A 23,496-nucleotide genomic window follows, 5' to 3' on the forward strand; every position below is an offset into this window, starting at 1 on the left:
GGCTGAGAGGTGACCTTATAGAGATTTACAAAATTATGAGGTGCATAGATAGGATAAATAAAGTATTTTCTCTGGGGTCAGGAGTCCAGAACTAGAGGACAGAGGGGAAAGATATAAAAGAGACCTAAGGGGCAACTTTTTCACACAGAGGGTGGTACGTGTATGGAATGAGCTGCCAGAGGAGGCTGGTACAATTGCAACATTTAAGAGGCATTTGGATGGGTATATGAATAGGAATGGTTTGGAGGGATATGGGCTGGGTGCTGGCAGGTAGGACTAGATTGGGTTGGGATATCTGGTCGGCATGGACGGGTTGGACTGAAGGGCCTGCTTCCATGCTGTACATCTCTATGACTCTAAGTGATGTTCAGTCTCTTGAAGAGCAGTAAGGTGGATTAGTTCAGTGTCCAATGGGATTCACTCCAGATTATTGACAGAGGCAAGAGAAGAGATTGTTGGGGCTTTGACCAACATCGTTGTATCCTCTCTAGCCACCAGAGGGTCACTGGTGGCTAGTGAGTAACTCTATTGAAAGAGGGAAATTTCAGGAAGTTATACAATTGTTGAGTGTCACATTGATTCACTGAAGATTCTTAGGAATAGCATTTATGCACATCTGGAAAACCATGGCCTAATTACAGATAGACAGCATGGCTTTGTCCAGGGCAGACCACATTTAACTAATTTTTGAGGAGATGATGTACAGAGCGATCTTGGGGCTCAAGTCCATAGTTCCTAAAAGTGGCCACACAATTACCGAGGATGGTAAAGGCAGCGTATAGCATGCTTGCCTTTATTGATCAGAGAATTGAGTACGAGTCAGGATTTTGCAGCTATATATAAACGTTTAATGGGCCTACAAGGAGTATTGTGTTCAATTCTGGTCACCACGTTACAGGATGGATGTAGAGGCTTTGGAGAGAATGCAGAGGAGATTTACCAGAATACTGTCTGGATTAGAGGCTAAAAAGAAACTCACGTTTTCTCTGGAGCAGCAGAAGCTGAGGGCAACTTGACAGAAGTCTATATAATTATGAGATGCATAGATGGAGGGGGATGGTCAGAAACTTTCTCCCAATTCTATGGGGCATGCATTTCATTGAGGGGGTTGGTAAAGTTCAAAGGAGATGTGAGGGGCAAGTTTTTTTTAAAAAAACACTATGGTAGGTGTCTGGAATGTGCTGACAGGAGTAGTGGAGAAGACAAATGCAATAAGTGCATTTAAAGGGCTTTCAAATAAGCACATTAATGTGCAAGGAATGAAGGGGTATGAACCAAGGACAAGCAAAAGGGATGAGTTCAACAGTACAACACAGGAACGCACCCTTTGGCCCACGATGTTGTTCAGCACAACATCGTGGGTCAAAGGGTGCGTTCCTGTGCTGTACTGTTCCATGTTGCTCTAAGTGACAAAGATGATTAATGAGGGCAGGGTAGTAGACGTTTTGTATATGTCAAAAGGCTCACTGAGGGCCAAAGTCCCCCATAGCAGGCTGACAAGAAGGTGAGGTCACATAGGATCCACAGTGAGATGGTAAGATGGATACAGAAGACAGATTAGCAGTGAAAGGGTATTTTTTCAGTCAGGGCATGATTTGGAGACGCTGGTGTTGGACTGAGGTGTACAAAGTTAGAAATCACACAAGACCAGGTTATAGTCCAACAGGTTTATTTGGAAACACTAGCTTTCAGAGCGCTGCTCCTTCATCAGGTGTGATTTTTAACTAATTTCAGACTGGAGACTGTGAACAGTAATGTTCCACAGGGATTAGTACTGGAACCGAAGAGGAAAATGTTGGTGACCTGATTTAGAAAGTTTGCAGATAACACAAAGCTTGGGTGAGCAGCAGATAGTGAGGAGATTTGTCAGAGGATACAACAGGATATGGATATACTGAAAACCTGGATGGAGAAATAACAGATAGCGTTCAATCCAGACAAACACAAGCAATGCATTTTAGGAGATCTAATGCAGGAGGGCATAATACAATGAATGACATAACCCTTAGTGACGTCCACATTCAGAGGGATGTAGGCCCACAGTCCCCTGAAAGTGATAACACAAGTGGATAAGGTGGTCAAAAAGGCATAGCTTGCCTTCACCAGTCAGGGCATAGAGTATTAAAATTGGCAAGACATATTACATCTGTACAGAACTTTAGTTGGCCACATTGAAACTGTGTACACAGTTCTGGGCACAACTCCAAAGAGGATGTGAAGGCTATGGAGAGAGTACATAAATAGCTTACCAGGATGTTATCTGGTTTGGGAGGGTATTAGGAGGACAGATTGTTCAAGTGAAAACAAACCAAGTGTGTCCTATAGAAGTTTAAAAAATTATGACAGGTTTGGAAAGAATTGATAGTTGGAATATTTTTACCAGGATAGAAATGTCAATTACAAGGGCACATAGATTTAATGTAAAAGGAGATCAGTTTAAAGGTGGTGTGAAAAGTAAGTTCTTTTACACAGAGGGTGCTAAGTATGTAGAATGCACTGCCAGAGGTGGTGGAGGAGAAAAGCATCTTTATGGAACAGATCAATTATTTTGTCACACAGAATTTCAACTGTTGTAAATAAGGGAGGCAAAAAAAGCTCTGGGCAAAACAGAACCTGCACAAAATGCATTAGTCCTGATCAAACCAGAATCATTGGTAGCCTCTTTAAGGAATTCAAATTTATCAAATCAAAACCTGCATGAATAACTGAATCAGGTATTTGTAGTTTACAACATTAATAGTACCCAAAACAAAAAATGATTGGTTTAAATATTACCCTCAGAAATTCAACTCATTTGCAAGCTAGCAATTCAAATGTTCAAACCTCAATTTTGAAAATAATGTGGGTCAGTTATTAGCTCTTTTATGAAGAAGTCACAAGCTTAGTTTTAGGTTCCTTTCCAGGACCAGAATCTAATCCCTTTAAATACTTTCTAATCAATCTGTTCAGACATTATTACACACTTCTGGAGCATGTGGGACTTGAACTTGGGCCTCCTGGCTCAAAGGAAAGGACAGTACCACAAAAAAATGAGATACTAACACAATACTGAGGGGTTGCCACCTTTCAAGGGAAAAGTTAAACAGATCAGTCCACACAATTGAACATAAATAATCCATGTCACTACTTTGAAGAACAGACAAGTTCTCCCCAATACTTATCTCTCAATCAACATCAAAAAAATGATTATCTGGTCATCACCACATGCTGTTGTGGGAACCAGATATGTGCTAATTGGCTGTCATCTTTCCTATATAATAACCATGAGATTTAGTCTATTTTGATGTATTGGAACCTTCAGTGGTTATGGAAGGTGTTATGTAAATTCCATGGGTTTCAGAGCAGAAACACGAAACAATATTTTTGGGAGTTGCCACCTTCTGGAAAATGTATTTCCATGCTGAATCCCAAAATCAAATTAGAAAGACATAGGATTTCATTGCACAAAAACATTTGTCTTTGTCACTGAAATGTCAGGCATACCATTTATATGAAAAGCTGACCCCTCAGACATTATTGCTGCAAGACTATAATCTAGGATTTTAGTTACATACTATCTACATAAAAGGCTGTGCAGGCCAAACATAAATTAAAATACATAATTCATATTGTTGAAATAAGATTTGAGTCATGTAGCTATTTAATTTAAAAAACTCTGGATTTTTCATGTTTTAGAATTAAAGGTTGCATAGACTCACAATCCGAGTAAGACTGCAAAAATGATATGATTTCAGCAATTTTTTTTGAAACTTAAACTTCTTTAATACAATTGTGTTAGATATCAATACTAAGAAACAGCTACTTAGTAGCAAAGGTTTGCAAGTATGACTTAGAATTCATCAAGAAACTAAATCGCTGATGAGACTTCATTTTCATTTCAGTTATCAGTTTAATATTTCTGAAAAGAAATATTTTCTGTGCAGTCATTTTATCTGAAATTAAATAATTCTAACTTTCAATTTACCATTATTCATCCCAACTCTCATGCTTTCAACAGTCTCTAGGCTATTTCTCAGAAGTTTATAGTTTCTCAGTTATTCACAATTCTGTTTACAACATAAATACCACATTTGGGATGAAAATGATACTGTCAGTGCCCTTGTAAATTAGAAACTAAATCATATTTAAAAGCATCTACTTCTCATTTATCCAAGTCTTGCCTGGGATCTAAATGAGTAAGAAGAAAATTTTACTGTATCACTTTATTACTAATTTTTCATTTATTTCAAACTTTATTCACAGTTATGATACTACTAACGACAGAATATTCCAACAATGCATGTAAGTGCCTAGCTATGACATGTTCAAAGAAAGACATTCTTTATCATTCATTCCTTCAAACAATGTGGTGTACTTAGAAAAACTAGAATTTGATGCCCATCCCCAATTGTCCTCGAGACAAGTGGCTTGTGAAGCCATTTCAGAAATTAACTATGTTACTAGAGTCACATATAGGCCAAACTACATAATGACGATAGATCTCCTTCTCTAAATGACATTATTTAAGTAGGTCAGCTTTCACGTAAAACCTTCATAGCACCATTGTATTCCAATGGAGTATAAATTTCAAAGCTACACTAGTATTCCTAGATTAGCTTGGGCCCTGGAATTGCCAATCTAGCAACATCACCACCATGGCACTTCACCAAATTCTACCTGGTCTACTTCCAACTATCAAAAAGTGATGGAAGGAATCAAATAGCACTTACTCATTAAACACTGGCTGATAGCTCAGTTTGGGTTCTTCCAGACTCACATGATTTCAGTCTGCAAGTGTCTTGGATATGAGCCGGGTGCTGGCAGGTGGAACTAGATTGGGTTGGATATATGGTCGGCATGGACAGGTTGGACCAAAGGATCTGTTTCCATGCTGTACATCTCTATGACTGAGCCGTACAGATCAACTGAATTTCCAAAGGTGATTTCAGAACACTGAGTTTGACATCAAGGCAAAAACGTCAATTTAGATCAGAAGAGTCAGTGAAGGAGATTCTCTACTGGTTGCAATCACGTGTGGCGCAAGGCAATGGGATTGTTGTTGAAGATCAATCATCTCAGTCCTGAGATATCAGAGCAGATATTCCGAGTGTCATGACAAGCCACATCAATGATCTTCTCTCCATTATACAAAGGTAGCAGGGTGGCTCAGTGGTTAGCACTGTTGTCTCTCAGCACCAAGAACTGGAGTTCAAATCCAGTCTTGGTTGACTGTATGGAGTTTGCACCTATCTGTGTGGGTTTCCACTGGTTGCTCCAGTTTTCTCACACAGTCCAAAGACATGCTGGATTGGTTGTGCTAAAAATTGACCTGTAGTGTCCAGTGATGTGCAGGCTAGGTGGATTAGCCATGGTATACATAGGATTACAAGGATATGGTGTGGGTGGAATGCTTTTTGGAGAATCAGTGCAAACTCAATGGACTGAATGGCCACATTCCGCACTGTGGGGACTCTATGACACTATGATTCTATGAATGGAACTCCAAAGAGGGAAGAAAAAAAAGCCCAGTAAACACAGAAGTTCTTTTCAAAAGCTCAAAAAGCTTACATGGGTAAAATCAAGTGATCTTGCCTTTTTACTTTTAGTTTTACCAACTTTAATGCTCCTTCACATAAACTCTTACCAAGACTTAGCTGCTCACTTTCATCTAAACCAATCTACACTGCTTTATAAAACCAACATTTGCCTTCAGTTCCACCATGTAACTAAGGCAAGAAAATTACATTTTACATTTATGGGTTCAACTGAAATAATGGCAGAAGGTTCACATGAATCAAAATAGAACACTTTGTTAGTATAACCTTAAAAGAGTTGATTGTTCATTCTTCTCAATTTCACATTTTATTAACTAATTGCCTAATACATTTCTAAAAAAACTCTTAGAAGCACTACACCAGACAACTTAGATTTCTTTAAATTGAACGTCATTTTCTTACAAGTGCATTTTGAAGTGAAAATTACTTTCTTAAAATTAGCAGTTTAGATTGACAAAACCTTGAAGTCTTTAGCAGCTCACGGTACTCTCTCGGCCTGGCGTACAATGTGGCCCAATACATACCCGGGAGATCGGATATCGTGAGTGGGTCCCGTCTGAGCATGTTCCAGAAGTAGCAAGGGGAGATTGGAGGTAGCAGCAGCAGTGACAACACGGCCCGATGCAGGCAGAGTGAGCAGTGAGGGAGATCTCCTGGTATCAAGGAGATCTTGGTGGTAAGAACAAGCAGCTGAGATCTTCCAGAGAGCGAGCTAAGCAGAGGAGATTGGGGCCCCAGCAGGCATTCAAAGACTTTTGAACTCCTAACTTGATTTTTCTAGTTTATATTGAGGAGGACTTTAATGTTACCAATAACTTTATTTTCTACTTATTCTATGAAGAGCTGCAACATTTAACTTGTTAAAACTTTGTTTCTGATACTACTTTGTGCCTGAGTTTTTTTGTACCTAGGTCCCATGTGTGGTGACATGAAACATTTTTCACTGAACCTTACTTGAGTACATGTGACAATAAATCTAAAGCATCAAAGAGAAGTTAGTTTTAGGAAACTTATTTTATCATTTCAGCTGCAGAGTAAACTGAAGTGCTTTGCAATTTAACTGCAATTTGTATGGAGCTTCTTTCTTTTACTCTGCGAGTAGCTAGTCTCATTGCTTTTTAAAAAGAAATACTTTGTTTTGCTTTTTCCACAGTTTAAAGAAATAAAAGTAGAAAGCAATGAAGAATAAAACAGAAATTTCAGTACTGCTAAAATTGGTCAGAGAAAACAGACATAGAATACAAAAAAAATTTTAACTGTGATTGAGAAACAGCAGAAAATATTGTTTTGCTCCAGGATTCTCCAGTCCAGGGTGAGATTGGTGGATTAGAAATAGATACATTATCCATGTAGCATCAGAAGGATATAGTCTAACATCGGATAATGCATCATTTCTAGTGCAGGAAGATTTTCTTCCCCCAAATCCATAATATTTTCTTATCAAGCTAATCAATTCACTGCTCTAACAACATTAATCAAATCAGTCAAGCCTATGCTACGTTTTACAAATCAATGCTGTTAGAGAGTCAGTCCTGAGTCCTGTGTGAATAACTGAAAATTTTCAGTGTGCAGTTATTGAATCTTGAGATAGTAGTAACAGCTAGCTAACCTCTTTCCTTGCTTAAAAATCAGAGTATAACACACTGGTCATTATAAAGGAAAGGATTTTTAAAAAATATCACTCATGGGATGTGAACATGACTGGCGAGGTGAACATTTATTGCTTATCTCTAACTATCCTGTTTTTCTGGTTTATTTTATTAGTGGCACACATACACCAACACAGCTCGGATATGTTTTGGCATTTTCAAATGTGAATTTCAATCACTTAAAGCCAGACTGGCCAGAAACATGAATGAGCATGGATTTGAAAGTCATTAAAAATTGAGCATGTGAAAAAATCCCAGCTTTTTTTAGTTAGATCCAAAGCTGGTTACTTGCTTTTGTTATATAGGTATTTTTATTGAAAATTTAACATATTTTTACAAGTTTACAAAATATAAAAAAAACCCAAGTATCAACATTGATATACAATTAAATCTCAAATAAATAATGACCAAAATTTAACAAAAGAAAATAAAACAAAACTTAACTCCTAATATAACCTACAACTAACCAGAGTGTATAATTAAGTCTCTTACATTATTCAAATAAGATAAAAAAAACCCGACGGATAACACAGAAATTGGATACTGAGATACATGCTCGGAATGTATTAACATCAAATTGTAACAAAACCCGTATTCGTGTGGGATTCCTCTCCCAAGGAGCCCCAGACCACCAAGGTTCGCCATCTCAATTAAATAAAAGCTCTCGTTAGGATGGCTGAAATATCTGTATTTGTATAATTCAAGAAGGGCTGCCATATTTTATGGAATAATACGGTCTTTTGGTGCACCATATTTGTAAGTCAAGGGGAATACATTCCATAATTAATCTGTGCCAATTTGAAAGTTCAGGGGGACCCTCAGCCACCAAAATATTTTTCCTTGCACAGAAAGAAAGAATAGAAAATAATCTCTTCCTGTGCCTATCCAGGGAAGGTAAGTTCGAAAAGCCCAAAAGGAGAGATACAGGGTCCACTCTAATTTCCGTTCCTTTGATTTCTGTCAGAGCATTTGCTACTTTGGTCCAATATCTACGGATCTTATGACAGGTCCACAAGCAATGTACAAGAGTGCCCACCTCTATTTTACATTTGGGACACATTCGAGATGCTCCTGCTTTAAATTTTGCCAATCGATCCGGTGCTATATGGGCCCTATGAAGTATCTTCAGCTGAATGGCCTGAGTTCTGTTGCACACGGTGATTCTTCTCACGCTTTTCCAAATGTCATTCCACGTTTCTATAGAGATTTCTAGTCCCAAATCCTGATCCCATGTTTTAAGCAGATTGTCCATATCTCCCAATACTTTATGTCATAAATGATAAATAGTGCTGACGGAAGATACCCCCATTGGCCATAGCACTCTACATTCTCTAGCTGATTTAAAAAGACTCTCTAATAATGTAGTCTTCTTCTGTATGTAATCTCGAATTTGGAAGTATCGAAAGAGATAATTCCATTAGATAATCCAAATTTCTGATGCAGCTGTTCAAAAGACATCAGGACCCCTTCTTTAAACAGATCCCCTGGATCTCCAGAGTTTGAAAGTGGCATCTGCAAGCCCCGGTTGAAATCCCCATGCTCCCACTATCTGTGCATAGAGGGATGTTTTATGTGAATTGCCCTCATTTTGCCGTATTATGTCCCAAGCTTTAATTGTATTTACAGTGGTCCATAATGATTTTCCTCTTGTCTGAAAATAAAAAGGTTAATAAGTGGGCATTTTACTTGAGAAGCTTCGATGTCCAGCCAGATTGATTGTGGGTCAGACAAGACCTAATCAGCTATGTAACTTAATAGGGAACTTAACTGATATTTCCTAAAATCTAGGAAATCCAATCCTCCCCTTGCCTGTGGAAGCTGTAGATTCTTCAGCTTAATGAGGGGTTGTCTATGATTCCAGATAAAGGAACCCAACCAGCCATATAATTTACATAGTGTCAGTCTTGGCAACATCACTGGAAGCATTCTCACAGGGTATAGGAGACGGGGCAGGACATTCATTTTAATTAGTGCTATTCTACCTAGCCAAGAAATTGGAAGGTCTCCCCATCGCTGGAAGTCCTGCCTTACCCTTTCCAGTAAATGCACAAAGTTAGCCTTGTATAACTGACCAAATACTGGGGTAATAAAAATGCATAAGTATAAAAACTCTCCAGGGACCACCGAAAGGGAAAGTGGGATCCATCCAATAAGTGGGATATACTAGCAAGGCCAACCATTGGCATAGCCTCTGATTTTGAGAAATTAATTTTATAGCCTGAAAATACTCTAAATGTATTAATAATTGGATTAAGCGAGGCACGGACTTCAAAGGATTACTGAGAAATGGAAGAACATCATCTACATAAAGGGTAATTTTAATGTTTACCTACACCAATCATGGGGGCTGTTATATCAGGGTCAGCCCGTATAGCTTCTGCTAGTGGCTCAATTATTAGCGTAAATAGCAATGGCAAAAGAGGACATCCCTGACGGCAGCCCCTATCCACACTGAAACTATCCGAGCCTAATCCATTGGTAATCACAACTGCCTTGGGATCACTATACAGTGCTGAGACCCATTTGGTAAACACCTTTCCAACTCCAAACCTTTCCAATGTGTAAAACAAATATGACCATTCAACCCTATCGAATGTCTTTTCCACGTCTAAGGAGACTACTACCCCGGTATCTTTCCCTGATGGCAGGCTCGAATCACATTCAAAACCCTTCTAACATTATTGGATGATCTACGGCCCTTAATAAACCCCGTCTGATCCTCCTTTATGATATGTGGCATTACCCTTTTTAGCCTCATTGCTAACACTTGAGAGGATTTTAAAATCTACATTTAGCAAGGATATTGGTCTGTATGATGCGCAATCTTCTGGGTCCTTTCCTTTTTTTTAAGGATGAGAGAGATATTCGCCTCTTTCAGCGAAGGCAGAAGACAGCCCTGACTGTATGAATAGTTATACATACCATAAGTGGTCCAGCCAATATTCCTGTAAATTCTTTTTAGAATTCAGCTTGAAAGCCATCTGGGCCAGGTGTCTTACCGCTCTGAAGTTGCCTGTTGCGTCAAGTATTCCTTGGATTGTTAGGGGAACATTCAAGACCGATATCTGTTCCAGAGTTAGGTCTGGAAAGGTCAGGTTTTTAAAAAATGACTGCATCCTCCTAGTCCTGTCTTCGCAATCCTGCGATTTATATAAATCAGAATAAAATTTTCTAAAGATTGCGTTAATCCTTTTATGATCATAAGTCAAAATACCCGCACTTTCCTTGATAGACGTGATAGTTTGAGGGGCCTTCTTTTTCTTTACAAGAAAAGTATCTACTGGGTTTATCACCAAATCCATATAACCTTTGTTTTGCATCAATATTTCCCTCTTAGCCGTTTGGGTAAGCGTGGTGTTTACAGCGGTCCTAATCCTTTGCAATTTGATAACAGAAGGTCTGTCAGCGTATGCTGTTTCATCTGCTTTTAAGCGAGCTTCGAGCAGATGATGTTGTTCTCCCTTTAATTTTTTCTGGGTCGCTGAGTAGTAGATGATCAAACCTAGTGTGTAAGCTTTGATGGTCTCCCACATCATTGATGGGTTGCTAGCCGTACTGGAATTAATTTCTAAAAAAAGTTTTAAATTCCTGAGAGAAGTACTTTACAAATTTACTATCTTTCATCAGGAAGGGGTCCATATGCCAATGCCAGGGGGATGTCTCATTGTGCCTCGCCTCGATTTCCATATAGACAGCAGCATGATTGGAAATTACTATACTTCTATTTTACCAGATGATATGGAATTTTAAAATAAAATCGAGAGGGCAAAAAACATACCTATTCTGGTATGACATTTATGTGGACTGGAGTAAAAAGAATAATCTCTGCCCTGTGGATGAAGGCATTCCATACATCTACTAATCCTAATTCTTTGTTCAAATCCATCAATTGTCTAGATCTGGGAGATACTCCTGCAGTATTCTTGGGAATCCTATCTATTTCCAGATCCATAATACAATTATAAAGGGGAGACTTTAATTGTAAGACGAGCACAGAGAGCCATCAATTTTGAGTAGGCTTCCATTATAAATTTAAAAGGATGTGTCGGGGGGGCAATACAAATTTAAATCCCATATTCCTCTCCATTCATAAGGGCTTTAATCAGAATATGTCGTCCAGATTTATCTTTTATCAGATTTAGGATTTTGAAAGGGAAATTCTTCCAAATAAGAATAACTACACCCCTGCTTTTTGAGCTACAAAGAAGAAAAAAAACCTGATCAAATCCACCCTGTCGTAATTTCAAGTGTTCTTTATCCAATAAGTATGCCGCCTATAGGAGGGCTATATCACCTCTTTCTTTCTTGAGGTTTGATAATATTTTCTTCCTTTTGACTGGAAAATTACTCCCCTTGACATTCCAGGTGCACCACTTAACCGACTGATCAATCATAATCGTCCGGGCAGATCCAAGACCCCTCGGGATGGCAAACCCTATCCAGAATATCCTGAGCATAGAGCATATAAAATTCACAAAAATAAAGGCTCTCTGATACACTCAACAGTATAATAAAAAAACTATTTCTACATAAAAAAATATAAAAACATACTTAAATGGAGATTTTCCCTCTTGTTCTCAGGGGGTATCACTTCCTTTCCAAAAGCCCATCATATCCTCTCCCAACAGTGCCCCACCCTTGACCCAGGCGCTCCTTAATAGGATGAAGAAAATTCAAGTATACTACAGAGTTAGAATTAACAGTGAGCACCCTACCCCCCAACCCACACCAACACCTGGATATATCTGGTAATGTTAATACCATGTATAAACATATATAACTATAAAATTACAACCTCAACAAGTAATAATTAGATATAATAATACAAAATAACAAGCGAAAGCCACCCTGCTCCTAGAGACAGAGATAAAATAGGATAAAGATAACCACCTCCCCCCACCAACATTAACTAAATCCCCCAGTCTATATATATAGAATTTAAAAAGAAAGGGGGGTGGGGGGGTGGGGGAGGAGAGAGAAAATCGTTAAGTAGAGAACAAATAAATAAATCCCTCTCCCCACCCCTCAAGATAATATTAAACAGTAAGATTAAAAAAAGGGGTATTAATATATTAAAAAGGGGGAGGGGGGGGTGTAAACCGGAGTGGGGGAAAGCAAACCAACATCAATGACCTCTTATAATTTATCTAAGAGTCCAAAAATTCCTTAGCCTTTTCCGGCGATCCGAAGTTATACACGGATCCTTCATGGTTAAAGCGTAGCGTCACTGGGTAACGCAAGGAGTACTGAATATTTAAGTCCCTTAAACATTTCTTTGCTCAAATGCCTTCCTCTTTTGGACCAGAGCTGGGGAGAAATCCTGGAATAACATGATCTTGGATCCTTTACAGATCATGGCTTGGGGATCTTTTCCAAGATTTCTGGAGGCTTCTAAGAATATCTGCCTCTCCTTATAACTCTGCAGTCGGAACTGAACGGGAGGGGGGGGTGGGGCTGGTTCGAGTTTGGCCCGCATATTGCAACCCGGAAGGCCCAATCGACCCCTACCTGGCCTGATGCACCCTTCAAATTTAAAAGCTGTGGAAGCCGCTGTTTAAGGACCACTAAGCTGGCCTTCCTCTTTCTGTTCGGGAAGGCCCAGCAAATGAATATTTTTTCGATGACCTTGATTCTCTAGTTTGTCAATGTGATTCTCTTAAGTTCGAAAGCCCGGACCCGGTCCACGGCTGATTGTGCTGTAGTTTCAGAGGTCGCTGCCTTTAGCTCCGCCCCTCCAACTCAGCACTCTATTTCCTTGATGTCTCGGTTGTGCTTTTGCAGCATGGCCGAGAGCAAGCCCCATCGGCTTCGGGATTCTTCAATAAAAGCGTTGATCTTCGCATCGAGTTTGGAGATTATTTCCACGAGGCTCACCATTGTAGATAAATCCCCCGGGGCGGCTGCGGACACCTCTGCTGCGGGTGGGGGAGGGATTCCTGCTTGCTGAGAACTGCGGGCTCCCTTTCCTTCAGTCTATTTTACTGGATTTTAAATTGTTTAAATGTAATTAGTTGTTTAGTATTGAATGAAGTAAAAACTATTTTAAATGATTTGGTGAGTGTGATGGGGGTGGGTGACCCACTTTGCCCAAGTCTTGGGAGGAGCACTGTAGACTCAGACTTGCTGGGTTGCTGCAATCTTGGGTGCCCCTTGGTTACTTGCTAAAGTTAACAGTTTTAAATCTATCAATAAATTTTTGCAATAAATAATTTCAAAATTTTAAACTGTTACTTGATTAAGCTGGTCTGTGTTAGGTTCAGATTTCCATGATATGCTACAATGGAGGCCATTTTCTGTGAAGTGGTGGTAGGTTTGCTCAAAACACTGATGATTACTGGGCTAAGCTTAATAAAGACTTTTAATAAATTGAGATCAAATCTGATTAACTTTGGGTGACAAATCTTTCATTTGCGTTTCTCTGCTAGCTGAGATAGTAAAATTATTTGTAAACGCACTTCCTCATTTCTCACCCATTTCAAACAACACAATTCTCCAGGTAGTTTTGTTTTGATACTTTTAAAAAAAAGTTTCCAATACTTGGTGTTCTTCTTTAAAACAAAACAAAATCAATGCGTTTGAGATATTATCTGTGTAAGTGAGAGACGTCCCATGCATCTTCAGCATGCAACAAACAAAACATCTCCCAGAAATAACAAAATTCAAAAGTATTCAAAATATCTGGGGACGGAAAGGGAACCGATAGGCAGCACAGGGCAAGTACACCATTTTGGATACTGACGTGAGGGACAACTTGCCAGGGGTAAGTCATGGGGAAAAGGTGTCCCCATGTTACACACAGTCTGTCCTCCGCTGTTGCTCAGAAGGAAAGGGGGGAAAAAGGAACAGAGCATTAGTCATTGGGGACTACACAGTTAGGGGGACGTAACAAGAGGTTCTTTGGGAATAAGAGAGACTCATGGTTGGTGCGCTGCCTCCCAGGTGCCAGGGCTTGTAATGTCTCGGACCATGTTTTCGGGATCCTTGAGGGGAAGGGGGAGCAGCTGCAAGTCGTGATATACGTAGGTACTAGTGAGATGGTTAGGAAAACGGATGGGGATATAAGACAGAAATTCAGGGAGTTAGGGTGGGAAGCTTAGATCTAGAACAAACAGTTGTTATCTCTGGGTTATTGCCATGCCACGTGCTCGCGAAGCAAGGAATAGGGAGAGATAGGACTTGAACAGGTCGCTCGGATACCTGGATAATTAGGGCTCATTCTGGGGTAGTTGGGACCTCTACAAACAGAATAGTCTACACCTGAATCACAGGTGTATCAATATCTTGGGGAAGAAATTTGCTAATGCTCTTTGGGAGGGTTTAAGCTAATTCAGCAGGGGGATGGGAACCTAAATTGCAATTCTAATGTCCAGGAGGTTGAGAGTAGTGAAGTCTCAATCTCCTGGACAATGGGGCGGCATGGTGGCTCAGTAGTTAGCACTGCTGCCTCTCAGCGCCAGAGACCCAGTCCAGCTTCGATTCCAACCTCACATGATCATCTCTGTGGAGTTTGCACATTCTCCCTGTCTGCATGGGTTTCCTCCGGGTACTCCGGTTTCTTCCCACAATCCAAAGATGTGCAGGTTAGGTCATTTCGCCATGCTGAATTATCCATGGAGTCCAGGAATGTGTAGTTTCAGTGCATTAGTCAGGGGTAAATGTACAGTAATAGTGTAAGGGAATAAGCCTGTGTGGGTTACTGTTTGGAGGGTCGGTGTGGACTTGTTGGGCCAAAGGGCCTGTTTCAACACTGCAGGGATTCTAAGGAGGTGGTCAGAAATCAGGTTTCAAGGTCGTAAGAGTTCAGCAGGAAGGTGGTTTGAAGTTTGCCTACTTCAACACCAGGAGCATCCAAAATAAGGTGGGTGAACTTTTAGCATGGGGGACTTTGATGTTGTGGCCATTTCGGAGCAGGGACAGGAATGGTGGTTGCAGGTTACGCCATTTAGATATTTCAGCAAAAACAGAGACGATGGTAAAAGAGGGAGAGGTGTGGCATTGTCAGTCAAGGACAGTATGATGGTGGCAGAAAGGACGTTTGAGGAAAAGCATCTGGTTGGATATATGAATAGAAAGGGTTTGGAGGGATATGGGCTGGGTGCCGGCAGGTGGGACTAGATTGGGTTGGAATATCTGGTGGTATGGATGAGTTGGACTGAAGAATCTGTTTCCGTGCTGTATATATCTATGACTCATCTACTAAGGTAATATGGGCTGAGGTTAGAAACAGGAAAGGTCACCCTATTGCGAGTTTTCTATAGGCCTCTAGAGCAAAGGATAGCAAAGATGATTCTGGACAGGAGCGACAGTAACAGTAGTTGTTATGGGGGATCTTTAACTTTCCAAGTATTGACTGCAAATACTGTAGTTTGAGTACTTTAGATGGGTCAGTCTTTGTCCAATGTATGCAGGAGGGTTTCCTGACAGTACATAGACAAACCAACAAGGGGCGAGGCCGTTTGATTTGGTACAGGGTAATGAACTTGTCCAGGTGTTAGATTTGAAGGTAGATAGTGACCACAATTCGGTTATGTTTAGTGATGGAAAGGGATAGATATTTAACGCAGGGCAAGAGGCAATTATGATGCGATTAAGCAACATTTAGGATGCATAGGACAGGAAAGGAAACTGTAGGGGATGGGCACAATTGAAATGTGGAGCTTGTTCAAGAAACAGCTACTGCATGTCCTTGATAAGTATGTACCTGTCAGTCAAGGAGGAAGTGGTTGAGCAAGAGAGCTGCAGTCTACTGAAGATGTTGAATCTCTTGTCAAGAGGAAGAAGAAAGCTTATGTTAGAATGAGACAGGAAGGCTGTCAGGGAGCTGGAGAGTAAAGTTAGCCAGGAAAAACTGAAAGAGAGCGCTAAGGGGAGCCAGGAGGGTACATGAGAAGTCATTGGCTGATAGGATCAAAAAGGAAAACCCTGAAGCTTTCTATAGTTACATCTGGAATAAAAGATTGACTAGAATTTTTTCGTCAGTACTCACACTGGAAAAAGATAATGTGTTTGAGGAGAATACTGAGATATAGGCTACTAGACTACATGGGATTGAGGTTCACAAGGAAGTGATGTCATAAATTCTGGAGTGTGTGAAAACAGATAAGTCCCCTCGGCCGGATGGGATTTATCCTCGGATCATCTGGGAAGCCAGGGAGGAGGTTTCAAAGCCTTTGGCTTTGATCTTAACGTCATCATTATCTACAGGAATAGTGTCAGAAAACTTGAGGATAGCAAATGTTGTCCACTAGCAAGAAGGGGAGTACAGACAACCCTGGTAATTATGGACCAGTGAGCCTTACTTCAGTTGTGGGTAAAGTGTTGGAAAAGGTGATAACAGGTAAGATTTATAATCATGTAGAGAGGAATAAGTTGATCAGGGATAGTCAACATGGTCTTGTGAAGGCTAGGTTGTGACTCTCAAACCTTGCGTTCTTAAAGATGGTGACCAAACAGGTGGATGAGGGTAAAGCGATTGATGTTGTGTATATGGATTTCAGAAAGATGTTTGATAAGGTTCCCCATTGCTGGCTATTGCATAAAAAATGCATGCATGGGATTGAGGGTGATTTAGCAATTTGGATCAGAAATTGGCTAGTTGAAAGAAAGGTGGTGGTTAATGGGAAATGCTCATCCTGAAGTTCAGTTACTAGTGGTATCTTTCAAGGATCTGTTTTGGAGCCACTGCTGTTTGTCATTTTATAAATGACCTAGTGAGGATGTAGAAGGAAGTTAGTAAATTTGCAGATGATACGGAGGTTGATGGAATTGTGACTAGTCTGAAGGATGTTGGACATAGATAAGCTACAGAGCTGGGCTGAAAGGTGGCAAATGGAGTTTAATGTAGAAAAGTGAGGCGATTCACTTTGAAGGAGCAACACAAATAAAGAGCACTGGGCTAATGGTAAGATGCTTGGTAGTGTAAGTGAGCAGAGAGATCTCTGTGTCCAGGTACTAGATCCCTGAAAGTTGCCACCCAGGTTGATAGGGTTATTAAGAAGGCATACAGTGTGTTATCTTTTATTAGTGGAGGGATTAGGTTTTGGAACCACGTCGTCATGCTGCAGCTGTGGTGCGGTCACAAAACTTTGGTGCGGCTGCACTGGGAATATTGTGTACAGTTCTGGTCACCGCATTATCAGAAGGATGAGGAAGCTTAAGAAAGCGTTCAGAAGAGATTTATTAGGATGCTGCCTGGTATTTTGGCCGGGGGGGGAGAAGATGGTGGAAGGTCTTATGAGGAAAGGCTGAGGGGCTTGAGGCTGTTTTCGTTAGAGAGAAGGTTGAGAGGTGACTTAATATGTGGCACGGTTTCTCAGTGGCCTGCATTGCTGCCTCAGTGCCAGAGATCCGGGTTAAATTCCTGCCTCGGGTGACTGTCTATGTGGAATTTGCGCATTCTCCGTGTCTGCAGAGTTTCCTCCGGCTGCTCCAGTTTCCTCCCACAATCAAAAAGATGTGCAGGTCAGGTGAATTGGTCATGCTAAACTGCCCAAAGTCAGAGTCAGAGATGTACAGCATGGAAACAAACCCTATGGTCCAACCCGTCCATGCCGACCTGATATCCCAATCCAATCTAATCCCACCTGCCAGCACCCAGCCCGTATCCCTCCAAACGCTTCCTATTCAAATATAGAGCCATAGAGATGTACAGCAAGATTAGATTTTCTACAGAGTGGAAACAGGCCCTTTGGCCCAACCAGACCCTCTGAAGAGTAACACACCCAAACTCCACACGACAGATACCCAAGGCTGGAATCAAACACAGGGCCCAGGTGCTGTGAGGCAGCAGTGCTCACACTGAGTTAGGCAAATTAGTCAGGGTTAAATATAGAGTCAGGGAATGGGTCTGGGTGGGTTACTCTTCAGAGGGTCAGAGTTGGCTTGTTGAGCCAAATGGCCTGTTTCATTACTGTAGGAAATCTAATCTCATTAGCTGAGACATAGAAGAAAACCAGAGGGTTAGATAGGGTAGACAGTAACAGCCCTTTTCCTCGGATGGTGATGGCTAGCACTAGGGGACAGCTTTAAATTGAGGGGTGATGGATATTGGACAGACATCAGAGTTAGTTTCTTTACTCAGAATAGTAGGGGTGTGGAATGCACTGCCTGTAACAGTAGTAGAGTCACCAAATTTAAGGGCATTTAAATGGTCATTGGATAAACATATGGATGAAAATGGAACTGTATTGGACAGATTGGCTTCAGATTAGTTCCACAGGTCAGCGCAGCATTGAGGGCCAAAGGGCCTGAATTATGCTGCTGTGTTTTACATTCTATTATGTTATGCAGTTTGCAATGTTTTTGTACAAAATCCACTCAAGGTTCATCATATTCTTTGTGATGGATGCTAACACTAAATTAAGTGCAATATTAATCCCCCATGCCAATGTGAATTATTTTGTCAATTATGCTTCGAATGCAAAAATCAAGGGTTAGTGGGGTACATTATTGATCACGAGAGAAGGTGGCAATATCTTTATTATGTAACTGTTCCAATATTTTATCTAAATGGAAGCATTTCATTGTTTCCTTCTTAAGTTCATGATTCCTTAGGACATATTTTTTCATTACAACTACTTAAAAAAACCAACCCATTTGGATAAGAGAAATTCATCCACAGATTCTGTACAATCTTAATAAAGTATCAGCATGAAAGGCTTAGCAATTACTCATGAGCAACTCCACCATGGGGTTGATTAACTGACAGAACAAAATCAGTATGGCCATTTCTTCATCTTCTTTTAGCTTTATTTATTATCAAATCACCTGCTTTGGACCTTAATTTTTTTCTGAAAAAGAGATGTAGATCAGTTCAATTACAGCCAAATCACTTGTAATCTCTCCATCTACAGACATTTGGACACAGGGTCAGGATTCAATGCATACTTAAAAAAAACTTCTGTCGTAATACCCCACCCATGAGGGTTTCTATCTGTAACATGAATATGAATTAGCATTCAAGCCTCACAATCACTTTTTACACATTAGAAATGTTTTTTTTAAAAAGTTATAGAAAAATGATTAAAATAACAAAGATTTTGAAATGCAAAGATGTATTGCAGAAAATAGGAATCAAAAATCTACAATCACATATACCGTCATGGAGAGATGTACACATGGAAACAAACCTTTCGGCCCAACTCATCCATGCTGACCAGATATCCTGAGCTAATCTCATCCCATTTGCCAGCACTTGGTTCATATCCCTCTAAACCCTTCCTATTCATATACTTTTCAATACTGTTATTGTATCAGCCTCCATCACTTCCTCTGGCAGCAATTAGGTCCCTTTTAAATCTTGCCCCTCTCCTGCTAAACCTATGCCCTGTAATTCTGGACTCCCTACCAGAGGGAAAGTTATTTACCCTACACATGCCCCTCATGATTTTATAAACTCCAATAAAGGTCACTTCTCAGCATCCAAAGCTCCAGGGAAAATAGCCTGAGCCCATGCAGCCTCTCCCTATAGCTCAAATCCTCCAACCCAGGCAACATTCTTCTAAGTCTTTTCTGAACCCTTTCAAGTTTCACAACATCCTTCAGATAGGAGGGATACCGAAATTGCACACATTCCAAAATTGGCCTCTATAGCTGCAACATGACCTCCCAACTCCTATTCTTTATGGGCAAATTTATAAGTAATCACATTTGTGATCTAAATTAGTAAATGCCAATATTAATAGAAATACAAAAGAAAGCAGAATAACGTTTACGGAAAACTCCTGTGATTGAGTAAAGTTCAGAACTTTAATAATTGTTCGTGGATTGAAAGAATCAAAGATTGTGTTACACACAAAGGCAGCAACACTTCTGGTCGGAATAAACAATTGAGGGACAAGGACAAACAAACAGGAATTAAAAGCAATTAGCTACATCTGGGAAGGGGGACATGGGGGGGGGGGAAGGTACATAAACAAAACTGCTTTGACACCTGCTTGATAACTGATTGCCTTGAGCCACAGGACAGATGATAGTCCTGCAGGAGAATTTAAGGAGTTAATCACAGGAAAGCTTGTCAACCATTTTTTACATTTTGGCAAAAACTAAGAAGCTACTTCTGATTAAAAAGGCAAGCTACAGACGCGATAATTCAGAGGAGTGGTCAATACTTTGGATGGAAGAATCTAAAGAGCCATCAAAAATATCATATGATTGACCTGAAGCATGAAAATATCTCCAGGTACACAATCCTTTATCAGAAATCCTTGGAGCCAGTTGTTTTACAGAATTTGGAAATTTTCAGATTTTGAAATAAAAGACATTTTTGTGAAATTTTAAAAATTACCTAATTTAAAAATTACAGCATACACACGTGTGAATAGTACAAGCGCCGAGACACATTGATGCCTGCCAGTGTAGGTCATGCTGCCACAGCCCACCTGAGTGAAGTGGTTCAAGGGGTGTGGAGTTGGGTCACCTTGTTCACACGTCAAAATGACACTCCACGAAAACAATTTCGGATTTCCAAAAAAAGGATTGTGTACCTGTATAAGAATCCAATGCCAGAACCCTTCATTAGGGGAACTTTGAAAAATAACACAGCACAAGGATTGAACACTGGACACTTCCAGAGACAGACACTATTGGTTGGAATTGTAGCTAAATTCCAGTAATGGTTAATAGCCAAAGTTGAATTAGGAGGCTGAAGTGACTTACTTGAGGGGTCTCATTTTGGCTGCAATATGAAATTAAGTTTAAATTCATTGTCAGAGATTTCTTAAATTGCTGAATTCAAGGCAACTTGTGGTGATTTAACCCCAACACTGCCAACCTGCAAAATTATATCACTCATTTTGTTCAAAGCACCAGTTTGTCTGAATACTACACAAATTCAAGTACAGACTCTAAAACCAGCAAAACTTACAATTCAGTTATTTTGAAATAAAGATTTCTTCACTGAATTGTCCAAAGACAGAAAAGCAACCATTAATACAAACAATTGTAAATAAATTGGCAATGCTCATTCTGTTTCCCCCACCCCCACAATGTTAGCTGCTGTGTTGATAAATGAAGTGTTCAGATGACAAATTTTACAGATTTTATTTCAGTTGGAACAGAGTTGTATTAACTCAATTTAGATTCCAATCAGGAGTAATTGTATACAGTGTTCATGCCAGCTGTAACCAGGCTCGACTTAAAGAAAATGTCAACATTTCTTATCTCGCAAACACTAGTATTCTCTATCATCTATAATCATCAGGTCAATCAAGATCTGGAATGGCCTTTATTCTAAGGCAACTTCAACCCACAACTTCAGTTCAGAAATAGCAAGTCAAGGTAAAATGCCCATTCTATATATAAAGCCAATTACGATTTCAAGTAACAACAATACAAAATTGAAAATCAAAGCAAGTAACTGACAGTAAGGAACATATGCATTTAAGATAAAAGTGAACTTGCACCTTCACTACATGGGGCCAAAATGTAATTCAAACGGTAAGGAAGATACTGCATATACAGAATTTAAAAACGGTCTTACATAAAACTTGCTAAAACTCGTTGGATTGTAAATGTTGAAATGTCACTTGCATTACTTACACTCCCAAGATGCACAGCGAGTTACGTACCAGCATCTTTTTGAATAAGGTCTCTAAAGGCTGCCTGTGCCGTTTCAAGTTTAGCCAATAACGACTATTAATGCAGAGAATAACTTAAGTATTTTCATTTCAACAAAAATGTGTTATATCTTACATAGGCATAAAATAAAATCCACTTAAATATTCCTTACTTACCCAGCCCTAATAGATCGATGGTGGACTGTTCTACCTTCTGAGAGCTCATTCTAGTATCCACGTCATCTTTCTTCTATCATTGAAAGAATATATAAGTTAATACAGCTAATTAAAATCTTAAATAATTGCTACATTAAACCAACACTTACAGCCACTGAAAGGTCATTCCTGTCACTATTTAATTCACATTCACATTTCCTTAGTTTTACATTGTTAACACTTCCGTGACTGTCAACATATCAATTCAGAGTCCTCCTTGTCTAGAGGACTGAACCCATAATTTACCATCAAGCATACTTGGACAATTAAGTCGCACTCTCACAGTACAGAGGAAAGAAAAACTCAAAAATGCCTTAAGAGGTGTAAGAGAAGGGCCCAATTTTAAAGGGAGAAAGTTTGTAGAGAGAAGCAAAAGTCTTTTGGTCAACTGCAGAACATCTAACTGACCACTTTTGATCATCCAAAAGAGGGTCAGAGATTTCTGAAACCTACAGCTATTGTGAATTCAAAGCTTTTAACATTGTCCATAGACATGTGGCACTGGAGTACAGCAGGTCCAGCAGCATCCGAGGAGCAGGAGAGTCGACGTTTCAGGCATAAGCCCTTCATCAGGAATGGGGGAGGGAACTGACAGAAACAGGAGGGGGTGGAGCTGAGGCAAAGGTAGCTGGGAAAGCGAAAAGTAGATGAAGGTGGGGGTTGATTTTGATAGGTTGGAGGGGAGGGTGGACTTCTCCCCTCCCCTCCAACCTATCACCATCACCCCCCCACCCCTCCCCAAACCTATCACCCCCCCACCCCTCCCCATCTGGTCTTCTCAGCTACCTTCTCCCCAATCCCACTACTCTACTTATCTCTCAGCCGCGCTTGAGACCTCACACTCCCACCACATGTTCCTGATGAAGGACTTATGCCCAAAACACAGACTCTCCTGCTCCTCAGATGCTGCCTGACCGGTTGTGTTTTTCCAGCACCACACTTTTTCACTCTGGTCTCCAGCATCTACAGTCCTCACTTTCTCCTTGTAAATATTAGTGTCCTGCAATTATGAAAGTTGTACATGATGTCAGAATATAACAAAGGCTTTCAAGTTTTGGAGACTGCCAGAAAAGTGGCCACAAACAAAATTTAATTTTTCGCTAAAAGAAACCAGTTGTGGGTCAGCGGAAATTAAGTTATGCACATTTTGTTGAACTTTTCATTACTTAAGCAGACCTGTCATCTCAAGCAAACAATTTTCACAAAAGCAATTGCTTCCAAGTTATATATAGAAGTTCTCTCAAGTTACTATACTTCTTAACAGCCATAAAAATGAGTTTACAAAGCAAGCTTTATATCAAATGAATGCATTAACATTATCCTGGTGATAATCACAATTATTCAAGTGATAAATATCTCATGACTTGATATCAGCTTCAAGCATGGAGTTTTCTTTCAAATTCAGGTGTTTGCAAGAACGCTTAGGATTGCAGATTTCTTTGACAGGTTGGTGTAATGAGTGGACAAGTGCAGATGAAATTTGAGGCAGAGAAGTGTGAAGTGATTCAATTTGGTAGATAGAATAGGGTGCAGAAAGAAAGA

General features: G+C 40.0%; 1 protein-coding gene across 4 annotated transcripts in view; it reads right to left on the reverse strand.

The window, feature by feature from the left end:
- smap1 (small ArfGAP 1) overlaps positions 1-23,496 on the reverse strand; it is a 229,355-nt gene that overhangs the window by 51,731 nt on the left and 154,128 nt on the right. For all 4 annotated transcript variants that reach the window (XM_060851895.1, XM_060851879.1, XM_060851887.1 and 1 more), the window contains one exon: positions 21,916-21,988. In XM_060851895.1, the coding sequence (XP_060707878.1) occupies positions 21,916-21,988 (73 nt within the window). The remainder of the gene's footprint in view (positions 1-21,915; positions 21,989-23,496) is intronic.

The sequence above is a fragment of the Hemiscyllium ocellatum genome, chromosome 3 (genome assembly GCF_020745735.1).
Source record: "Hemiscyllium ocellatum isolate sHemOce1 chromosome 3, sHemOce1.pat.X.cur, whole genome shotgun sequence".
NCBI classification, from domain to species: domain Eukaryota; kingdom Metazoa; phylum Chordata; class Chondrichthyes; order Orectolobiformes; family Hemiscylliidae; genus Hemiscyllium; species Hemiscyllium ocellatum.